We start from the raw sequence: 20,545 nt of genomic DNA, 5'->3' as shown, positions 1-20,545 counted from the left end.
CGTAGTTTCTTTGTACCACAGAATAACATGCTGCTTCGATTTGTTTTTGTTTCCTTGTGAGAATTTCTGAAAGCTATACATTTTGGAGGGGGCAGGATATAAAGATTCCGAGTTCTTAAGCCTGAATACTATTATTATGTCTCGAAAAACTATGTTTTCAATATGAGACTATCATTATATAATGATCACTATAATGCTATCAAAGTAAAGCAATCTACAGTTCTATTTGCAGTGGACATATCTGTGAATTGTACAATTATTGGACGTGTTTTGTCAAAATTTTAAAATTTTGATGACTTGACTCTAGTAGTCACACTGGTCAGAATTTATTATTAGCCGCAATTCACTTGAGGTAAGTGAGAGGCTTAGTGCTACAAGCCACGATATAGTTATATAGACCATGGGGTATCACTGATAAACTTTAAAATTACAATCAACCAATCAAATTACAACAAATTCTAATATTCAAGAAAATAACTTTATGGATGCTGTATATATACTATCAAAATTGAATATTGTAGGAGTAATACAAGTAGGAAAAGGTATGTAATTATACTAAAAATAATCAAAGACGGTTGGTATAATTTTAAATCTTCCTGTTAAATGTTGCCTTTAATGACTCTGTATCCTTATCACAGGTTTTGAACTTTCACACTGTGAGGATCCTGGTATTCCACAATTTGGATACAAGATCAGTGACCAAGGCCACTTTGCTGGGAGCACTATTATTTATGGATGCAATCCAGGCTATACTCTCCACGGGAGTAGCCTTCTCAAATGCATGACAGGGGAGAGAAGGGCATGGGACTATCCTCTGCCTTCCTGTATTGGTAAGATACTCTCACATTTTCATAAATAGTTCTTTGGGAGTGCTATCCAAATACGCTGTCCCTTTTCAAGTGATTTTATCTGTTCACGCACAGCTCACAGCTTAAATCATGAAGTTAATGAACTCATAGCTCAAATTTGTTGGAGGAAATTAATGGAAAGTGAAAGCGTCGTTTTCATAAGTTTGTCGATGAGTACATTTTTTTGTATCAAGTCATTCTTTCTCCTATCTTGATACAAAATTTAATTCACTATAAAAATATGTTAAGACTTGTCGTACATATTTATGGAATCACATTGACTAGGTTTGTTTTAATAGAATGAGCACCTGTCCCGGTATCAAGGTAGATTAAAAAACAATAAACCTATTTCTCAAAAACTTCAAAGGTTTTCTTTATATATGTATATAGATTTTCAAAAATCTGAGGAAGTACATGGGCTTTTCTTATGTGTATGTAGCATAACTAACCAATTTCAATAAAAAGAGGCAAGGGAGACACAATAACATAAGGTATATTGCCTCCATGAAGCTAGAGAATGGATCATTTTCTCTCACTGCACAACTGGAGGACTAGTACCATCTTGCAGATCAATTAATGAATGACTGGGTTTGTGTGAGTAGGAAGGTAGACAGAAATGTGTTGACAAAGATGTCTGTTTTCTTGTTGTTTTCTTTTGTTTTTTTTCTGCTCCAAAGACCAAATAGGTCCCAGTCTGGAATACCAGAACAACAAAAGGAAACATTTTAACAAAACACTGACTCCTTAAATAGGGAGCAAACACTCGGTTACTCTTCAGCCATTCTTACTTCTTGCTGGTATTTGTAGAAGCACAAATCCATTCTGCCTCAGGCCCACATGAATAAAATTGACCTAAATTAAAAAAAAAAATTTACAGCTTTATTAAGGTATAACTGATATCTTAATACTGCAGCACATATTTAATGTATATAATTTGATGAGTTTGGAAACTTAAACCTTCCAAATTTGTATCTTTGTTAGTTGATATGGTTAACATAGGAATCTCCACAAAACCTACTAGAATGCAAATAGAAAAATGAAATTCCAGTCTTTAAAGGCCTTGCAACTAATTGCACTGTGTTTTTTTATGCCACAAGACCTCTGTTGGTTTATTCAAACATTGATTCACATAGGAAGCAAACATGTTTTTATCTAACCAAAATGCAATCATAGTCCTTTCTTTTCAGATGACATCTGATTTTGGATAGATTACGAGGATAATATCTAAATACTAATCAACCTAAATTAACAAAGCTTGGGATTCTGGAATATGACCAACAGTCAGCCCACTGGCGTTAGTAATGAGAAAAATATAGCACTAATTCTAAGGTTATATTCTTTGATGTGAATATGAAATATATTCAGAAAAGCATTAAGGATTATAATTGCACAAAACTATAAACTTGTAAATACTGATTTTCCATGCTGTCCTTAAAATTAAAATCAGAAACCAGATATATTTAAAATAACATATTTTCTATGTGTGTTGAACCAAGCTAAAGACATTCTTCACTTTTTAAAAGACTTTATGTAAATGGAAGGACATTTGGTTCGTGATCAGAATTAATTTTGTTTGTAACAAATCGGTGCACTTCATATTTACAAATTTCCTGAGTCAAAACTTAGTGGCTTGATACTGTTCAAGATTTCATGAGAGGGGTAAATTTATATGTTGTTTTTCCTTTTAATGATGGATAGACAGGAATAACAGCTGAAGACAGTTGGACACATGGCGTGTTGTGCCGGTGATTACTATGATAACAGAAGAGGAGATTCTATTTTAGATGGTGTTCTCTACTGGCAACAATTAATAGCCTTGCCGCCTGGTCTAGCATCCTAATTTTTTGTGCTCACTTTGCCTCTGTCAAATAAGAAACTTTTTCGCAATTGTATGGATTATTTCTAGATAATTATGTTTCTGAAGCTTATACATGGATCAAACAAATACTTTTTGAAATACCATAGCCAGAGGATTTAACCTATATACCTTCTTTAAGCACTATTTCATTTTTATACTGCAAATATAAGTCTTCTCTTAAATATGAGCTGTAGTGTGATGGCATATCACACTGGCTCATTTGAAGTCAAAATGACAGGTAATGTTTGTAGAAAAGAAATATGGAGAAAAAAGAACTATGTTAAATTTGAACATACAGCGTAGTACACAAAACCCCAATTTGACCTTTAATTGATTAAAAATTAATCTGGAGGAATAAAGTATAAAATCTGTTCTCATAGTAAGTGTATGCCATAAAAGTGATAATTATAAAGAAATAATGTAATAATGAATTGATATAGTTACATAGTTGAAGTTTATCCAACACAATTTTTGTTAAAAAATGAGAAAAAATCTGAACAAGTGATGGCAACATCTTAAATACTGGTATCTCATTTACTTAAAAAAATAACAAATCCGTTCTTATGAATTAACATTGCAATACAAAATCAAGTTGCTTAGTCCTCTGTGAGTGTATCAGTCAACATTCTCCAGTGAAAGAGAATGAATAGAATATCTAAATCTAGACTGATCTATCTATATGTATTTGTATCTAAGTGTCTATGTATCTATCTATCTATCTGTCTATCTATCTAAGCGATTTATTTATTTTGAGGAATTGACTCATGCAGTTGTGGGAGATGACAAGTCCAAAATACATAGGGAAAGTCAAAAGGCTGGAAATGCAGGCAGAGGTCAACTCTGCAGTTGTGAGGGAGAATTTCTTTTTTTCCCAAACACTTATTTTTTGCTCATAAGGTCTTCCCATTGACTAGATGAGGGCTACCCACATTATCAAGGATAACTTCTTTTAATTAACACCAACTGATTGTAGACATTAACCACATCTATAAAATACTTTCATATCAATACTAATGTTTGATTAAATACCTGGGCACTATAGTGCCTAACCAAGTTTACACGTAAAACTAATCATCACAATGTGGTAAAATAGAGTATGTAAAATCTGTGAAATAAATTTACCTATAGGAATAGAGCCTATACATTGTGAACCATTAAATTCAATTGCCATTAGGTCTCTTCCGAAACAAAACCAAGAAGATTAAGTCAGTGATTGAATGTAAGTAAGATCGAAACAGTGCAGAGAACAAGAAAAACAAATATAGGAGCGCCTTCAAATATTTAAGCAAAAAGTAAATTTTTTTTGTTTTTGTTTATTTTTTGGTAGGAAATAATCTGGAGGATTTTCAAATGTATGATGTATTACACAGTGTTATCCCTGTTTCTGGGGTTAGAGATGTAGAACAATATACTAACTGCAATACTTATTTTCTGTCATCTCCAGTACAGAGGATTCTTTCTAGATTATCTGTTTACTGAAATAAAACCCCTACAGACATCCCCATATATTAAATAGCATTCAAATGGAGAGGTAATCCCCCAAAAGATTTTTTTAAAATATTGTATAACAATACCTACACTTTTGATTTGATGAGTTTTATAAAATTTAAGGACTCATTAAATTAAACTAGATTTTACTGAAGTGAGAAATCTAATAAAAATGCCACTTTGACTTTGGGGAGGTTAAAAAGGAAAGAGTTTAGAGTGATTTAAAGGGGAATAAAAGGACAATGAAATTTAGAAGACCTGAGGGACCACAGTAAAGATTAGTTTTTCTCAGAGGTGGGGTAGCACGATGATAAATTATTCAGCCTACAACCAACGAGCAGTGAGCAACTTGCCATCTGTTTCCCCTTTTTAAATTATCGTTATGTAACAACACATCTTAAAATCTTTGAATGCCTAAACTCAGAGTGTTTGAGTGTGTCCTTTTTTTATTCCCTAGCTTATTATCTTTTATGTGATCTAACTTGAGACTTTATTGTTTTACTCTTTAGTGTATCATTGCTTCAATCAATACATTAATCTGAGGAAGTATATACAAAATGTATTGTCTTAAGAAGAGGGATTGTCAATCCTTATTTTCCTTAAGATGAAAAAACATATATTTTTAAGAAATTCGTAGATTGTTTTGCAAAGATTGGCATTAAATGGTGGTTTCATTTATTATTATTATTATTATTATTATTATTATTATTATTATTTTAGCTGAATGTGGAGGTCGTTTTAAAGGAGAATCTTCAGGAAGAATCTTATCTCCTGGTTATCCCTTTCCATATGACAATAATCTGCGTTGCATGTGGATGATTGAGGTAGATCCAGGAAACATTGTCAGGTAAATGGGTTTTATTTTCTCAGAATTACTGGGGAATCTGAAATTTCTGATCAGCCTCAATATACAATATCAAACAACAAGGTTTGTCCATATCTTTAGCCTTGGCCAAGAAGAACCTGGTTTTCATCTCTTCAAAGTATAACAAGTATTCACGGGTATGATTATTGTCACAGTGGTAGTTCATATAATCCCTAGATTCGTAGTTTTCATAGACCACAGAGATCGAGAAATGTTTTCTGCTTCTTTAGGACTTTAATCTTTCAATTCTTGGTGATTCAAGATGCTAAGTCCACCATTTTGATAGGGATACAAAGTTGTGCTGTCATCGTTGTAAATTCAGCATCAAGAACATTTGGAAGAAATAAGAACAGAAGGGGACTCAGTAACAATTCCCTGTCTTCCCTGGGTTTAGGCATATCTCTGGAGCATCAGCTCTCTGCCCTGTTAACTGTGTTTGATTTCCCTTTCCAGATGAATTTAGTTAGGTGGCTCACAATTCTTCACATTATTGACCCTTTGACGAGGGCAGAACTATCATCTCCTAAAACAGCACCAGCCAGCTTGCCAAAGTTATCACGTTCTCTAAACCCTAGTTTAACTACTGTGATCATGACAAGGAATAGGTTAATAAATGAACAGAAATAAATGCTCCCTTCAGACCTAATTTGAGCTAGTTGGTGTGTTATCACTCTCAAAACAATGACTTTAAATTTAAGAATTGCTGTTTTATGTAAAGAAAATTTCAGACAGGCCTCTGAGTAGTGAAGGTGGTTATGGAAAACAAGTATTATTCTTCATCAACATGCTGAAAGGTGTATTCCATGCATTGTTTGATGTGAACAGATATATTACTACTGCAAGGGAATTTGCAGAACTCAAAGTAGACTGCACCAGATCAACCCTCAGCCTGTTTTTCTTTAGTATAGATCACACGTTGTTTTATTTAAATATTAGAATTACTAAACTTAAAAATGTTAAATTCAACAGGATTCTGGAGTTTTTTAAATTAAAGAACAATATTGGATATTAAATTGCAACACAAATTTAAAGCTGAGACATTTCACATACCTAACACGGGTGTGATATATGTAGAGAGAGAGTGGAGCATGTTGCTGTAACTGGATTTCTAATTTTTGGCACTGGCCACGAAAAATATCAGACAATAATTATGTCTAGGCTAGATATAAAGCATATTTAACATGAAAAAGGGTTTTTTTTGGTTTTTATGCATTTTGGGGGAGTAGGGTTGGGTAAACATTAATTTTCACATTAAGGAACTTCTTTATTCTTAGATTGCTGGGTATGATTATAATGTTGAATTTTTAAAAAATACTTTTTCTGTATATATTGAAATGTTTGTATAATTTTTTCCTCATATCTATTATTGTGATGAAATGTATTGATTTTTTTAATATGAACTCATTCTTGCATTCCTTGAATCAACCTCATTTGATTCTGATAAAACAAACTTGAAACATCGGTAAAAATATATACTACGGATTCAGAAAACTTGAGTTCAATTCATGACTCTGCCACCCTTTGGCCAATTTTATTTAACCTGCCTCAAATCCATTTGCCACATTTATAGAATTGAGCTCAAATACGTGCCTGCTTCATTAAGTCATTATAACCATTAAACAAAGAAAATCTACGTAATGCATTTTGCACAGTGCCTAGCATGTACTAGATGCTCCATAAGTGTCACCTACTGTGGCTACAGTTAAAATTCACAAACACGCCCGGCACCTGGGTGGCTCAGTCAGTTAAGCGTCTGACTTCCGCTCAGTTCATGATCTCAAGGTTTGTGGGTTTGAGCCCCATGTAGGCTCTGTGCTGACAGCTTAGAGCTTGGAGCCTGCTTTGAATTCTGTGTGTGTGTCTCTCTCTGACCCTCCCCCACTCGCGCTCTGTATCTCTCTCTCAAAAATAAATAAGAATGTTTTTAAAACATTCTGAACACAGAAAAGACTGTAAATCTGAAATTTCTATAATTTACAAAGGTGATATAATAGACTTGTAATCATATTCTAGAAAAATAAATTATTCTGTTTAAGAAACATGTATTGAGGTTATATATGCTGTTTACCTAATTCACTTTTTATCTGATAGTATAAAAAATATCTAATAAAATTAAAGATGCATATCTGGTATATCTTTTTATTTAAAACTGAATCCATGTTTGAGATAATTAAATAGAGATATATGGTTCTCCCACAGCCTACAGTTTCTTGCTTTTGATACGGAAGCATCACATGATATCCTCCGAGTATGGGATGGTCCCCCAGAAAATGAGATGCTCTTAAAGGAAATCAGTGGATCTCTTATTCCTGAAGGAATCCATAGCACTCTGAACATAGTCACCATCCAGTTTGACACAGATTTTTATATCAGCAAATCTGGATTTGCAATTCAGTTTTCAAGTGAGTTATTATTTTATTTCTTAAATGAAAAGTAGGAATGCTATTCAAATAGTATTTTAACTTTCCTGCCCAAACCTTTTAAAATTTTAACGATCCTAACTATGCTTGTTTCTGGTCTTCCTATTATTCATCTTCAGTGAAGGTAAAATATTCTTGGAAAAAAGGAATATAATTAACTTGGAATTAATCAATTACTCCTTGAGACCTTCTCTCTAATTGTCAAGCCATTTTTTTTTCAAGTAAAAGTGCTGCTAAAATAATTCAGCAAATGAAATAATTACATTACAAAAGCTTTACATTTCAATTTACCATAAAACTGATTATTTCAAAATGTGAAATTTTTTAGATAAGGGAGGAAATTAATACTTGCCTTTACAAAAAAAGAAATCGTATATTATTACTAATTTTGTTTTTCTCTTTTAAAGATCTTAATTATATATTCCCAGATATCTTTGACAAAATATTTTAGATCTACTTCTAAATTAAAGACTTCCTATAACAATATAATGTCATTCATTGTAAGTAATTACCCGTGTTCATGGCACTTTTTTTCTTTTATGGCACTGCTAAGTGGCTAAATATATGTTGTTCTGTAAAAACGATTTTTACTTAGTGGCTGGAAAAAATGAATAAAAACTTAAAACTTTTCATTATTATATTTTTACTTTTATTGCCAACATACATCACCTCTTTGGGAAAATTATCAAATGGATTTTCTAACTTTATAGTCTTTAAAAATCCTATTAACAGAAACATATGCAAATTTCTAAGATCATCTATGGAAATGATGGAAAGCATACAAACCAGTATTCCTGAAATGTGCCTGAATCCAAGTCCCGACTCTTTACTAACTGCTGACTTTGTGTCCCTGACCTCATCATCTTAGGCTGAGTTTTCTAATTCACATAGGTATAATAATGCTTATCTCATAAATACATTATTAGGATGTAACATGATCTCGTGTACACTGTATTTGGTATAAAGTATATAGTTGGTGCTCAGAGAACTATTTTTACTATATGAGTAAATGTAATATTGAAATCTTCTTTAAAAAGTAAAATAAGCATAAATAACTTTTGAAATTACTGTCCACAAAATATATCACTCTTAGGTAAATAACTGGTTAATACAATTAAACAACTTGGCAGACTTTTGGTTCATGGAACAGAGTTGTTTGACCTAATCGACTAACATAAGTGAATTATTTTGTATTGTGTAAACCAAGCTGTTGTGAAAGTGTGGATCATTATGGAAAAGCCAGTACCTGTAAATTCATGCTCTATCTTTTGAGAAAAAGAATGAAAAATGAAATGATCATATAATCAGTGAACACAAATGGCTTCTAATTCTAAAAAAAACCTACCAGTTGAATATTCTTCATATTTATGTCTTCTATTTTTACTGTTTATTTCTCTTTTTTTATGAAGATATGGCAATTTGTCAGAGATAGATGTTCAATTTAAGTTCTTTCTAGTTTGGTAACTAATAGCTCTCCTTTTCTTTACCTTAAATTAGTACCATATAATATTTTATACTTAAGTGGTTATTGTGATTCATAATTTGACTATACTCATGTGAAAAATTGTTTAAGGCTAGTGTTCGTGAATGCCAAGTTCATCTGCTCAATAGATACAGGCTGTTTTATATATATATATATTTATATTTATTAATATATATATATTTATTTATTTTATTTTATTTTATTATTTATTTATTTTATTTTATTATTTATTTATTATATATATATATTTATTATATATATATATATATAATAAATATATATATATATATATATATATATATATATATTTCCAGGAATTTTTACTGCAGATTTTTCAGTTAAATTAGTAATGCATTTTTAGATTTATTGTATTTATAAGGCATTTAAGGAAACAATATGTATTGTACTAGAACTTTAATAAATCGGTCTTCATAATAGTCTTTTAAGATGCATAGAAATTTATACTAGTGATCTGAGACTAAAAACCTACCCATTGAAATAAAATTACTTGGAGGGTGAATATATTATATTATGAAAAGCATCAATCAATGAAAATTAATCCCCTTTTTGGATATCTTCTTTCACTCATTTTTATATGGCTTTCCAAGTGTCCGGATTTAAAATTCAAAAATATTCTTTTCATGAATGAGACCTTTCTTGGTGTGCCAGAAAACACGTTAAGAGCTTTATATACATAATCTCGTTTAATTCTCATAAAATCCACATGATTTATGTTTGGTCACCCCCATTCCCCACATAAATACAGTGAGGTTTAGAACGTGAGCTAATTTGTTTGAGGTCATAGTGCTAAAAGATACCTGGGACTGCGGCTCAAATCCACATGGGAGCTTTTTGCTGTGCCAGGTGCCTGGTAAATTAATAGCAGCTATTTGGCATTATTGTGCTGTCATTATTATGTAGATCCTATGCCAGAGGAAATAGAGAGCTTTTAGTTATAAATTACTAGTTACAATGAAGTTCTACAATTTAATCAGCTCATGTTTCTGATTATGCTCCCAATTTCCACATCTTACACCAGTAAAGCAGTGAGGAGAAATGAAGGAAAGCCGGAGTGCATGCATGCCCATTTACAAGGGACCATTGCCCCCTCTGGCGATAGTCATTTTGCCCTGTTCTATAGAAAAGCTACTTTTAAGTGGAAGTTGAAATAAGGAGTTTTATGTAAAGTCAGCACAGTTTCAAAGTAAACCATTAATCTTAAAGAAAATGTTAACAGACTATAGGCCAATAAACCACTACTGCAGGTGAAATTTGGCCTGCACTGTAAAGTTTTCCAGTTCAGTGGCTCACTCCAAGTCTTCTTCCCTATGTAAATTGAATCATGTTACCCATTCATTCATTTGTTCATTTACTGTAGGGAAATCTCTTAAGGACCAGTTATTAAACATAGCTATCTCCAATTATTCCACAATTGCATTTTCTTTTTCACCCAGGCAAATCTTCTTAGTCTCATAAATGCACACATGTACTCCTACTCCTACACACACACACACACACACACACACACACACTGTGCTTTCTGTCTAAACCTTCTTTCACCCTAAGCGTTTTTTCTGCTCCTTTTCCTTTTTTTTTAATGTTTATTTATTTTTTGAAAGATAGAGTGAGAATGGAGGAGGGACAGAGAGAGAGAGGGAGACACTGAATCCCAGGCAGGCTCCAGGCTCTGAGCTGTCAGCAGAGAGCCCCGTGTGACACTCTAACCCACAAACAATGGGATCATGACCTGAGCCAATGTCAGATGCTTAACTGACTGAACCACCCAGATGCCCCTCTACTCATTTCCCTTAAGTCTTGCTCCGTTGTCCAGACTCAGCACCAAGCCTTCTCTTTATAAGACATTTCCTGACCTACATTTCTAAAACATAGTCCAGCCCATGCCCCAAGAACTAGCTGTAATTTTTTTCCCAAAGATGAGAATAGTTTATCAATTCATTGTTCTAAAGATGTTTTCATTATGTGATCTTTGCTTCCCAAATACCTCGTGAGTACCTTTGCCTCCCTAAATATCTATAAAGACAAAGATTCTATTTAGGACAAGCATATAACTTATTATCCAAATCTAGGACGATTGTTGAAAGTGAAGGAAGACACTATTTAAAATTAAGGGGCGCCTGGGTGGCGCAGTCGGTTAAGCGTCCGACTTCAGCCAGGTCACGATCTCGCGGTCCGTGAGTTCGAGCCCCGCGTCAGGCTCTGGGCTGATGGCTCGGAGCCTGGAGCCTGTTTCCGATTCTGTGTCTCCCTCTCTCTCTGCCCCTCCCCCGTTCATGCTCTGTCTCTCTCTGTCCCAAAAATAAATAAAAAACGTTGAAAAAAAATTAAAAAAAAATAAAAATAAAAAAAAAAATAAAATAAAATTAAGCTGGGTAGCAAGCTTAAACCAGGACAGTCATAGCCAAATCAAGCTGTATCATTTTGATTACCTCAGACTTGTATTCTGTCCCTTCTCCCCCACCTCCACAATACCCAGGCCCCTTTTGAGCAAATAGCTGTTGTTGAGTGAGTTTCAAATAATAAATTTTTAAACGAGAAACAATTCAGGCAATAGGAGAAGAGTCTTCAGCGACAAAATGCAACCAATGAAATGTATTTCACTGAACTTTGTGCGAAGTGAATTTAACTGAAATGTAGGTCACACACCAACTTTGTAATCATCATCAAGCCACTCTCAGCAGCCCCAAGACTTCCATTTCACGATCTCTTCATTCTTTGCAGAGACTGTCATGTTGCCTCTTGGTGTTATAGTCTGCGAGGCACTTTTGCTTAATCAGAGCTACTTAAGTCTGACACCGCTCCTGCTGTCCTATGTGCTGTCCTTGGGTCTCAGCAGTCAGCCTCTATATCTCCTGCTTAAATGTATAATCTGCCTCTCCTGTCCTACTTTAGTTCCACGGGGAAGGCATCTTTGGGGTATCATGCTGTCATTTGCCCACGGAATAGTTAATTTTGACAGAGCATTTTCTGTGTTCTTCATTCTTTGACCTGTTTGTTAAGAATCTACCCCTGCTGGGTAATACAAAATACGAAGGCCCATGCTTATACTGTTGACTCTCAAGGAAATGGATCCCTTAGCCAGAGGAAGTTGAGGTCGCCCAGCCTCAAAAGACTGCATGGTGTCCCTGCCTTTTTCCCCATCTTCATTATCACTGCCTGCATTGCTGTGACAGTCAACGAGCCACTCACTTCATTGTCCCTCCAGCCAGACTTTTCTACACATTTCTACCTGACTGATGTTTTTAAAATACAAATCAGACATCACCCCTCTGTTTCATTATTTTTTGTCTACTGGTCACTCAGCCATTAGTTCAAAACTTTGGAGTTACTTTTAAAGCCTCCACAATTTGCCCCCAAACTACCTGCGGGCATAATCATTCACTACTCATTTATACACATCCACTTGTCTAATAACTACACTGTCCTGAGAGGACAGTGTCCTTTCACATTTCTGCTTCTCTTCCATATTCTTAAAACACTTCGGTCCCCATACAAAATCTATAAATTCTTAGGTATTTTCCAAGATCCAGGACAAATGATACTTCTGACACTGATGAACTTCCAGGCAGAAGTGGTCACTTCCACATTTGCACTGCTGTGGCATTATGTGCAATTTCTATTAGATGCACCAAATGGCCCACGTGTCCAGGACAGTCCTGGTTTACGCATGTCGGCCTAGCATCCTGACTGGTTTCAAATTTGGATCTGTATTTTTTTAACAGAGTATCATTATTTTGGCCAATATTAAGCCAGTATTCTGTTGAAATACCCAAGGTGTATTTCTTAGACCTATGTTTTGTATTTGATGTCATCTAGTAGTGTGTGAGGTATGTTTACAGTGCTCAGAGTAATTATAATACATGATTAAATTTGAAAAACAAATATTGATAAGCAATCTACATTTTTCAATCTTTTCCATGGGCCAGGTAATTCACACTTCCCTTTCAAGGAGAATGTATAGGGCACTTGTAGATAAATAAATTATTCTCGGATATGAACACCTAACTCATTCTGATCTTGGAAGGTAGTAGGAGAAGCATTTAATGCTGTTGCCCTGCAAGCTATTTTGTATAACAGCAAGTTATGTCATAGTCTTGCTGTGGTTTGAAAGATACATAAAGCTGTCAGGACATGAATTGGCAGGATTAACAGGAAAAATGTGTTCTTGAAATATGCACAGAAATAGATGTTCGGGAGATATGCTGGAAAGCTATAGTATATAGTCTGCATGTTCTTGCCATGAGTATTTTTGTTATTTATTTTATCATAGAAATAATTTTTAAAATTATATGGCAGTAGACATTTGTGGCAGCAGTGGGATTTTAAAAAGTACATGTATAAGGGTGCCTGGCTGTCTCAGTCAGTTACGCATCTGACTGTGGCTCAGGTCATGATCTTGCAGTTCATACGTTCAAGCCCTGCATCGGGCTCTGTGCCAACAGCTCAGAGCCTGGAGCCCTTTTGGATTCTATGTCTTCCTCTCTCTCCTGCTCCACCTGCTTGTGCTGTCTCTCTCTCTCTCTCTCTCTCTCTCTCTCTCTCTCTCTCTTTCTCTCAAAAGTAAATAATAAAAACATTAAAAATTTTAAACATGTTTAGTGAAAATGTGTGTATTGAATATTTACTTTTTAAGAAAGCTGATTTCACCATCCAAAAAGCAAGTCAGTTCAGCCAAAGGATGCTGTCAAGAAGGGACTAAGCACAAAGCCATAAAGATGTAACACAAACTTATCTTTTAAAAAGTTGAAACTGAGCCCAAAAATATAGCAGGAAAGAATTTAGACTATTTTTATTAGTATTTATAAATCAAAGTATTTTAGTACATCCAGAAACACACTTTTAAAAGAAGCAGAGTCCCACATAATCTAATTTCAATAAAACATATTTAGGTAAAAATGTTTTACAGGGGAAATCGTATGCTGATTATTTTCCTATACAGCCAAAAAAAAAGGTTTAATACTGAATTACATGCGACTTTATTGCCTTGTGTTTCATGTTAACAGTATACAGGGCGATATTATATTCTAAAATATAAAATTAAATTAAATGCTGATTTGAAGCCATGATGATGTATTAGCTCCAGCCAGCTTCATCATTTTAAAATAGCTAATGTATTAAATAAGTCTTGGTTATTTTAAAATACCTATCTTCTATAGCCATATCTTTTTAGTGCAATTATTTTCTAAATGAAAGTGCTCTCTGGCACCATGATATTGTTGGTAGTAATGGGCCAGTTTTTTTCTACTAATTTATTGACCTTATATGAAAGATGGGATATTTTGGCTGAGAATGTAGTGTGTATGATAATAAAGGTGAGATATTGGAAATTTTAGACCTAAGAGTGTACTATTTTAAGATATTGATATGGAGTATTGTTTTATGAACAAATTCCCCACACATTTTCAAACAATAAATCATCAGAATAGGTATTTAGATTAACTATATAGTTTGAAGATTTTTAGTGCTTCTATGTTAAGGATTATGTACAAATTGCTCATAATATCTGTATGTTAATAATCGAAAAGCCCAATAATATCTCAATTAAAAATAGAATTGATTATGTGGGGCACCTGGGTGGTTCAGTCAGCTAAGCATCTGACTCCGGATTTCAGCTCAGGTTGTGATCTCATGGTTCATGAGACTGAGCCCCATGTCTGTGCTGTCAGCACAGAGCCTGCTTGGGTTTCTCTCTCTCCCTCTCTCTCTGCTCCTCCCCTGCTCCTGCTCTCTCTCTCTCTCAAAATAAATAAATAGACATTTAAAAAGAAAAGAAAAGAGGAAAAAAGAAAAGAAAAGATTATGAAAGTGCAGCTGGCACATAGTGTATATTAACATACATGGGGACCACAGTGGTGTCAATGACCATGTAAAAACCAGTGACATTAATGTGCTTAAAAAGCATGAAGTTTCATTTAGAGCAAATGAAAACTATTAAACTAATTTTATCATTTTATATTCTAAATTTTCTTCCTCATGCATATTAAAATTGTTAATATGCCAGTTCCCATAGAAGAACTTCACAAATAGTTCAGTAAGTTCAATTTTATATTAGTCACATCATTGCTTTAAATAGAGAATCAGTTCCATCCACGTTGCTACAAAAGGCCATATTTCATTCTTTCTCATTGCCACGTAGTATTCCATTGTGTATATAAACCACAATTTCTTTATCCATTCATCAGTTGATGGACATTTAGGCTCTTTCCATCATTTGGCGATTGTTGAGAGTGCTGCTATAAACATTGGGGTACAAGTGCCCCTATGCATCAGTACTCCTGTATCCCTTGGATAAATTCCTAGCAGTGCTATTGCTGGGTCATAGGGTAGGTCTATTTTTAATTTTTTGAGGAACCTCCACACTGAACTGGAGAGTGTGATGCTAAGTGAAATAAGCCATACAGAGAAAGACAGATACCATATGGTTTCACTCTTATGTGGATCCTGAGAAACGTAACAGAAACCCATGGGGGAGGGGAAGGGAAAAAAAAAAAAAAAGAGGTTAGAGTGGGAGAGAGCCAAAGCATAAGAGACTGTTAAAAACTGAGAACAAACTGAGGGTTGATGGGGGGTGGGAGGGAGGGCAGGGTGGGTGATGGGTATTGAGGAGGGCACCTTTTGGGATGAGCACTGGGTGTTGTATGGAAACCAATTTGACAGTAAATTTCATATATTAAAAAATAAATAAATAAATAAATTAAAAAATAATAATAATAAAATAAATAGAGAATCAGTAACATCAATTGCCTCAAGTATTTTAATTCCAATAAAAGTTTTATTTATATCCACTTCATGAAATCAAAGCATGGTCTTTAAAAAGTTCCTTGAATCTGGGGCGCCTGGGTGGCGCAGTCGGTTGAGCGTCCGACTTCAGCCAGGTCACGATCTCGCGGTCCGTGAGTTCGAGCCCCGAGTCAGGCTCTGGGCTGATGGCTCGGAGCCTGGAGCCTGTTTCCGATTCTGTGTCTCCCTCTCTCTCTGCCCCTCCCCCGTTCATGCTCTGTCTCTCTCTGTCCCAAAAATAAATAAAAAATGTTGAAAAAAATAAATAAATAAATAAATAAAAAGTTCCTTGAATCAAAGAAAAAAAACATCTAATATTATAAATCCAGTAAAAATATTAACATTTTAATAATTTCAAATTTTCTTAGACTTGTTTTATGATCAACCATATGGTTTTCTAAAAGTACCATATGCATTGAAAAGAATGTGCACTTGGTATTATTGGGCAGAGTGTTTTGTAAATACCAGTTAAGTATAGTTGGTTGATAATGTTGTGTTTGAAGTATTCTATATCATTACTGGTTCTCTGTCTACATTTTTTTAATCAACTGATGAAAGAGAAGTATTGAAATGCTCAGTTTGACTCTACTTATTCTTTCTGTCTTGCCATGTTTTTTTTTGTTTGTGTGTGTGTGTGTGTGTGTGTGTGTGTGTGTGTGTGTGTGTGTGTGTGAAGACTGTTATTAGGTGCATAACATTGTAGGTTTTATGTCTTCTTAATGACTTAATGTTTTCATTACTAAGAACTGTCTTTCTTTTTCATTAGTAATTTACCATTTCTTGAAATTTACCTTGTCTCACATAAATATCTTACAATTAGTATGGCATTGGTGTACTATTTATTATCTTTTTAATTTGGTAGTGTGTTTATAATTAAGTTAGGTATCTAGTAGATAGCATTTGATTGAGTCATGGTTTTTTATACAGTCTAAAGATGTATACTTTTTGATTGTTGTCTTTTAAATTATTAGACCATTTACATTTCATGTAAATTTTTCCTGTAGTTAACTTTGTCTACCATATTATTATTATTTTTATTGGATCTACTTGTTCCTTTTTCCATGATATTTTTTCCTCTATTAACTTTTTTTTTAGCCTTTTGAACCCCTTCACCCATTTCTCCACCTCCCTCATTCCCTGCCTCTGGCAACCATCTATTGGCTCTCTGTATCTATGAGTGTTTTGTTTGTTTGTTTCTTTTAATTTTCTTTACATTTCAAAGTAAGAAAAGGCATATGTTATCTGTCTTTCTCTATTTCACTTAGCATATTGCCCTAAAGGTCCATCCATGTTGGACCAAATGGCAAAGTTTCATTCTTTTTTATAGCTGAATAAAATTCCAGTGTGTGTACACACACACACACACACACACACACACACACACACACACACACACAGTTTCTTCATCTATTTATTTAATAATAGACACTTAGGTTGTTTCTATATCTTGGCTATGGTAAATAGTGCTGCAGTGAACATGGGGTACATATATATTTTTGAGTTAGAGTTTTCATTTTCTTCAGGTAAATACTCAGAAGTGGAAATGCTGGAACATATAATAATTCTGTTTTTAATTTTTTGAGGAATCTCCATACTGGTTTTCATAGTGGCTACACCAATTTATGTTCCCACCAACAGTGCACTGCACAAAGGATTACCTTTTTTTCTACATCATTGTGTACACTTCAATTTCTAATCTTTTTGATAATAACCATTCTAACAAATGTGAAGTGATAGCTCATTGTGATTACAATTTGCATTTCCCCAATGATTAATGATGTTGAGCATCTTTTCTGTACCTTAGCCATCTGTATGTCTTCTTTGGAAAAATGTCTGGTCAGATCTTCTGCCCATTTTTTAATTGGATTGTTTTCTGTTTGTTTTTGTTTCTGAGTTGTTTTCTGCTACTGAGTTTTACGAGTTTCTTATATATTTTGGATATTAACGCTTTATCAGATACATGATTTGCAAATATATTCTCCTATTTAGTATGTTGCCTTTTCATTTTTTTGATGGTTTCCTTGCTCTGCAAAGGCTCTTTAGTTTGATATAGTCCCACTTGTTTATTTTTCCTTTTGTTGCTTCTACTTTTGGTGTCAGATTTTTAAAAATGTCACTATGTTTATGCAGGGCCTTTTGTGGTACCATACAAATTTTAGGATTATCTGTTCTATTTCTGTGAAAAATGCAATTTGAATTTTGAGAGAGGTTGAACTGAATCTATAGATTACTTTGGGTCGTATGGACATTACAACAATTAATTCAAGTCCATGGACACATAATATTTCTTCATTTATTTGTGTCTTTTTCAATCTCTTTCCCTAAAGTCTTGTAGTTTTCAAATTGCATATAGGTCTTTCACCTCGTTTGTTAAATTTATTCCTATTTTACTCTTTGTGATGCATTTGTAAGTGGGATTTTTTTTTTCTTAATTTCACTTTCTAAATGTATTAGCTATGTATTTTTTTGGTACCTGCTCTAATATTTATAGCATGCATTTTTAACTTAGTAAAACCCAGCATCAAATTCTATTATTCCACTTCTCATAGAAGAACCCCACAATAGTGTATTCCCATTTCCCCCTCAGTCCTTTGGACTATTGTTTTCATTTATCTCATTTCTATGTATGTTAACGCCACAATACATTTTTTAAGCTTTAAGCAGAGAATTATCTTTTTTTATTAAAAAATTATTTTTTACATTTATTCATTTTTGAGAGACAGAGCACAAGTCGGGGAGGGGCAGAGAGAGAGGGAGACACAGAATGAGAAGCAGACTCCAGGCTCTGAGCTGTCAGCACAGAGCCCGACGCAGGGCTCGAACTCAGGAGCTCTGAGATCATGACCTAAGGCGAAGTCTGACGCCCAACTGCAGAGCCACCCAGGCGCCCCAAGCAGAGAATTATCTTTAACTATTTTTTAAGTAAGACAGTTCACATTTAAAAATTTTAATATTAAATATAGTTGTTTGTTTTGTGATAATAATACAAATATAAGTTTTGATGGTACATAGCCTCGTGATAAAAACGAAGCTCTCATAAAATTAAGAAACAGAAAGGGCCGCCTGGATGGCTCAGCTGGTTAAGCATCTGACTCTTGATTTTGGCTCAGTTCATGATCTCACACTTTGTGATTTCAACCCCTATGTAGGACTCTGCTGACAGTGCAAAGCCTGCTTGGGATTCTCTCTCTCCCTCTCTCTCTGACCCTCCCCTGCTCATGCTCTCTCTGTCTCTATCTCAAAATAAATAAACTTAAAAAATTTTAAGAAATAGAAATATACTTAGAATTGCTTGCAGTGTACGTATAATTTGTAACTCTGACCAAGCAAATGCTACTCATCACAATAAAATTGTTGTTAAAATTTACAAATACTTTTATATACAGTGAAATAACAGAATTATATTTGTGTGTGTGTGTGTGTATGTGTGTGTGTATGACAGAGTAATGCTGATTCAAAAAATAAGTAAATGAGTGTGTCAGTACTCTTTTCTCTTTTTTTATGTTTATTGTCATTCAGACTTAGAAAGATTTGCATCTCTGAAGTACTCTTGTAAAATCAACCAAAAACCCTACTAAGGTGTTGAAGTTTTCTGCAAATAAAACTTTTAAATGTGGTTGTTTTTCATTAAATCGGTTGTAAATCTTTAATCAAAATATTCAGTTATTGGAGTGCTAAAGATCATCAACTTTGAAGTTTTTGGTGAGTTGCAATTATCAAAAACAAAGTTTAGCATCAAGAAGACATTTAAATGTTATTTCTACGAAAGTGTGAATGCTCAAACACTGTACAAAATTAAAATTGGAAATGATCTTATTTTTAATTGTATTAAATTTAGGGGCGCCTGGGTGGCTCAGTCGGTTAAGCGTCCGACTTCAGCTCAGGTCACGATCTCACGGTCCGTGAGTTCGAGCCCCGCGTCGGGCTCTGGGCTGATGGCTCAGAGCCTGGAGCCTGCTTCCGATTCTGTGTCTCCCTCTCTCTCTGCCCCTCCCCTGTTCATGCTCTGTCTCTCTCTGTCTCAAAAATAAATAAAAACGTTAAAAAAATTTAATTGTATTAAATTTATATTTTATACTAGAATGGAATAAAGTTGAGAAAATACACAATTATATAGCTTGTAAGTGAATATTTTTAAAAATCATAATTTAAGAAAACTTGTTTGACAAGTTTTATGTTATAATAATCTTTGTCAAAGAAAGGTATCTGAAAAGAAATAAGCATTCAGTGTCTTTGAAAATATTTGAGCTGAAATATATACACATCACTGAATGACAAAAATAAAATTGAGACTTTCTTCCATTTTAAAAATTAGCTCTAAGTTTACCAGATATCTCAGCCCATATAAAGAGGAAACTTTCTTGATTAAAAATAGTATGGCCTATGGAGATATCAGTTTAACATGCCAATATTTTAAATGTATTAAAAATATCTTTAACAATGTTAATAATTATATATTAATTCTTTAGAAAAATAGTAAAAGGCACTAAATAATAGCTAAGAAACCAATTAAAAATGTACATGTGCGTTGTAAATTAGTATTTTGCTACCATTATTTTTTATTTATTTTTTTTTTTTTTTTAATGTTTTTAATTTATTTTTGGGACAGAGAGAGACAGAGCATGAACGGGGGAGGGGCAGAGAGAGAGGGAGACACAGAATCGGAAACAGGCTCCAGGCTCCGAGCCATCAGCCCAGAGCCTGACGCGGGGCTCGAACTCACGGACCGCGAGATCGTGACCTGGCTGAAGTCGGACGCTTAACCGACTGCGCCACCCAGGCGCC

The 20,545-nt window shown here is 34.1% G+C and overlaps 1 protein-coding gene across 6 annotated transcripts in view; it reads left to right on the top strand.

The window, feature by feature from the left end:
• The window catches only part of CSMD3 (CUB and Sushi multiple domains 3), a 1,263,431-nt gene that overhangs the window by 939,544 nt on the left and 303,342 nt on the right, over positions 1 to 20,545 (top strand). For all 6 annotated transcript variants that reach the window (XM_058698868.1, XM_058698869.1, XM_058698867.1 and 3 more), the window contains 3 exons: positions 639 to 830; positions 4,915 to 5,041; positions 7,259 to 7,461. In XM_058698868.1, coding sequence (XP_058554851.1) covers positions 639 to 830; positions 4,915 to 5,041; positions 7,259 to 7,461 — 522 coding nt within the window. The remainder of the gene's footprint in view (positions 1 to 638; positions 831 to 4,914; positions 5,042 to 7,258; positions 7,462 to 20,545) is intronic.

The sequence above is a fragment of the Neofelis nebulosa genome, chromosome 14 (genome assembly GCF_028018385.1).
Source record: "Neofelis nebulosa isolate mNeoNeb1 chromosome 14, mNeoNeb1.pri, whole genome shotgun sequence".
NCBI classification, from domain to species: Eukaryota; Metazoa; Chordata; class Mammalia; order Carnivora; family Felidae; genus Neofelis; species Neofelis nebulosa.
Note: the sequence above shows the minus strand (reverse complement) of the source record. Positions and strands in the feature narration are given on the sequence as shown.